Raw genomic sequence first — 2762 nt, 5'->3', positions numbered from 1 at the left:
GGCATGCGCAGGCGCGCGAAGTCAGCTAAAACGGGCGCAAAACAGAAAAATAGAAAATTGGATTGGTTTCGAAGAAATCGTCGTGTCGGCCGGACGGGGCGGAGGTAGCGCATAAACTACGGCGGTCGACGTCGGTCTCGTGCAGAACCGAGGGACCATGAAACCGTGGCGGAAAACAAGGAACTTTTATGGTCGACTGTCCCCGTCTGTAATGTATGCTCGCCTTGATTGTTACACTTGACATAACGAACGCGCGTGGCGGTACGAGTATTCATGGGACCGTGGCGACTACGCGAGCATTGCTATTTACGAGCAGGAGCATTTCCCGGACGTATTTTCTACATTGCCGCGGCTTCCACCTTCTTCCGCGGATAGAACTACAGTTAGACGACCGACGGAGAAGACAGAAATAATGGCGGAAGCCTAATGGATTCCCGGAGTGAAAACGGACCGATAGTTCCGTCGGGAATTATTCAAATCGATGAGGATCGCGCCGGCTCTGCTGCGCTTCGGGTCTCTTTAAAGAGCACTCTGCGAAGTCGAAGCATAAAGCTATTTTATTTCGCGAGTTAATAATTTTTATATATGATAGAATAGAAAATATAGAAATATAGAATGATGTAAAAATGGGTGCACTTTTATTACAATTTTTCTATAATGTCGATACATACAAATTCTTAGGTTAAGAAACTCATCTCAAGTCTCATCTTTTATCTAGCACCCCAGTGATCCCAGTGATCCCAAGTGTGTAATTTTTATTTAATTTACAAATTCAATTAGAGTAGTGACACTTATGTCTAAATTTAAGTTTTAGTTGACGTTATATTTCTAATCAGAACTATAGAATTAATTAAAATTAAAGCAGGCCTGAACCAAGCAGAAAAATAAAACCACTTCCGTGCTTGATAAAACTATAGTATCGTCTGCTTGAGTTGACGTTACATTTCTAATCAGAGCTGTAGAATGATATAAAATTAAAGCAGATCTGTACCAAGCAGCAATATATAATTGTTTCCATGCTTGGTAAAAGTATAGTATGGTCTGCGTCTTCTCGAGCTAATTGCGCTAGTTCGCATCATCATAAGCAGACCATTTTCTCTTTGCTCTGGCCGTCGACCCACCATTAAACACACCCCCGCTTTGCTTTTAATCCAGGACTGTCGTTGATATCCTTGATTTAAATTGAATGGAGGCCATTAGTGGAAACGCGCGTTTCCCCACGAAGCGGGGCAAAGAGCCTAAGTGGTGGTGGGGTAACTGGTACATAATGGAAGCGGAACAATCGGGCGAAGGAAGTATGAAATCAGGTGTGGTTGCGCACTGATTGTGGGTCTTTTCTTGGAATAAGATACTTGGAACAAATGCTGGATCAAATGGATACCCTCGTTCTCTACATAAAAAGATACTATAATACTGCTAGTAATACTTTCGATCGATTTTACAATCTTAAGCCCTTGCACTATAATAACGAATCATTCTCGCAATGAAAATGTACGATCTATTAAATATGAATATTATTAACTCTTTGCATTCGAAGCCATTTCAACTGTAAATCTAAAATCATTTTTCTGGCATATAGTATTTACATTTTACGTGACAAAGTACATTTTATGCATATCAAATCGATTCTTGTGACTCGTACCAATGGTTCCACTTTTAACAATTTTTTAAACTTACACTTTGTCAGTATAAAAATTATTTTGAAAGAATAATTTTAGTGGTGCCTCAGAGTCACCATTCGAGTGCAAAGGGTTAATTTCTTCGAAATCGAAATCAAATTGAATTTCTCTGTTATCAAAATCTAGAGATGGAAATGAATAAAGACAATACAAAAAACAGAAATTATCTGGTGCTATTAAGGAAAATATTAAATAACTGCTAATCGACGCAGTGTAAAAAGAGTCGTAGTGCAAGTGGTTAATCTAATAATGTACGTCGAACTAAAATAGAATCTATGAATCTCTTTGCATCAATCACAGCTCGTTCGATGGTCTCAGGTCACTTCAGCTAACTTTCGCCCATACAAAGTTCTTTCCACTTCTCTTGTTCTTCGTCCCGTCGGTGTTATCGTAGACGTCGACGACCTCCCTGATCACGTGCTGATTGTAGACACCTAAATCGCTCCCTCTGTAAGGTCGATATTGGAAATTGTGATGATCGTAATAGGGATACCCTCCGACCGGAGTCTCTTGAACGTGTGTATGGAAGCCGTTGAATCCTCCTCCGGGATAGGTGGCCGAGGCTGTCGAGAATAAAGTGTTCCAGCCTAGCAGACCGCTGACGAACAGGGCCAGCTTGGTCAGGATCAATGCTTTTTTCGTTACCAGCAACAGGAACCCGAAGAGCAATGGTACCAGGGAGACCAGGTTGAATTTGAACCCTAGGAGGAAGGGCACTAAGAGGTGTCTTACCATCTGTCTTCCTGGAAAAGGATCAGAATTCAATTTAAATGATCTAAAGTTGATTATGTAATTTACATAGTAGTATGCTTGCTACATAATAAATTCTTATCATAAATGATAATAAAATTTAGGGGGCGTTTTAATTTCAATTTTTAGCCATTTTTTAACTCTGTTATTTATCCAACTGTTTAAGAATTGCAAATTGCATGTATTGAGTACACTTTGGAGATGACCTACTTTCGATTATCTATATTTCTATATAGATAATAAATATCTGTAAAACAGTTCCTGGATCTGAAAATTAATAGATTCTGCAAAGCTACTTGGTTTTTGAAATTAGTGTATTTTGAGAGGTCAAGG

General features: G+C 39.5%; 1 protein-coding gene across 1 annotated transcript; it reads right to left on the bottom strand.

Moving 5' to 3' along the window:
• Nucleotides 1-2003: 2003 nt before the first annotated feature.
• Nucleotides 2004-2422, bottom strand: LOC144477670 (uncharacterized; the record flags this gene model as incomplete). Its single annotated transcript, XM_078195405.1, has 1 exon — nucleotides 2004-2422. A coding segment is annotated over one exon (419 nt), but the record flags the coding sequence as incomplete, so codon positions are not given.
• Nucleotides 2423-2762: the final 340 nt, after the last annotated feature.

Source organism: Augochlora pura, unplaced genomic scaffold (assembly GCF_028453695.1).
Source record: "Augochlora pura isolate Apur16 unplaced genomic scaffold, APUR_v2.2.1 APUR_unplaced_2824, whole genome shotgun sequence".
In the NCBI taxonomy this organism is placed as follows: Eukaryota; Metazoa; Arthropoda; class Insecta; order Hymenoptera; family Halictidae; genus Augochlora; species Augochlora pura.
The sequence above is the reverse complement of the archived record's forward strand: the minus strand, read 5'-3'. Positions and strand labels throughout refer to the sequence as shown.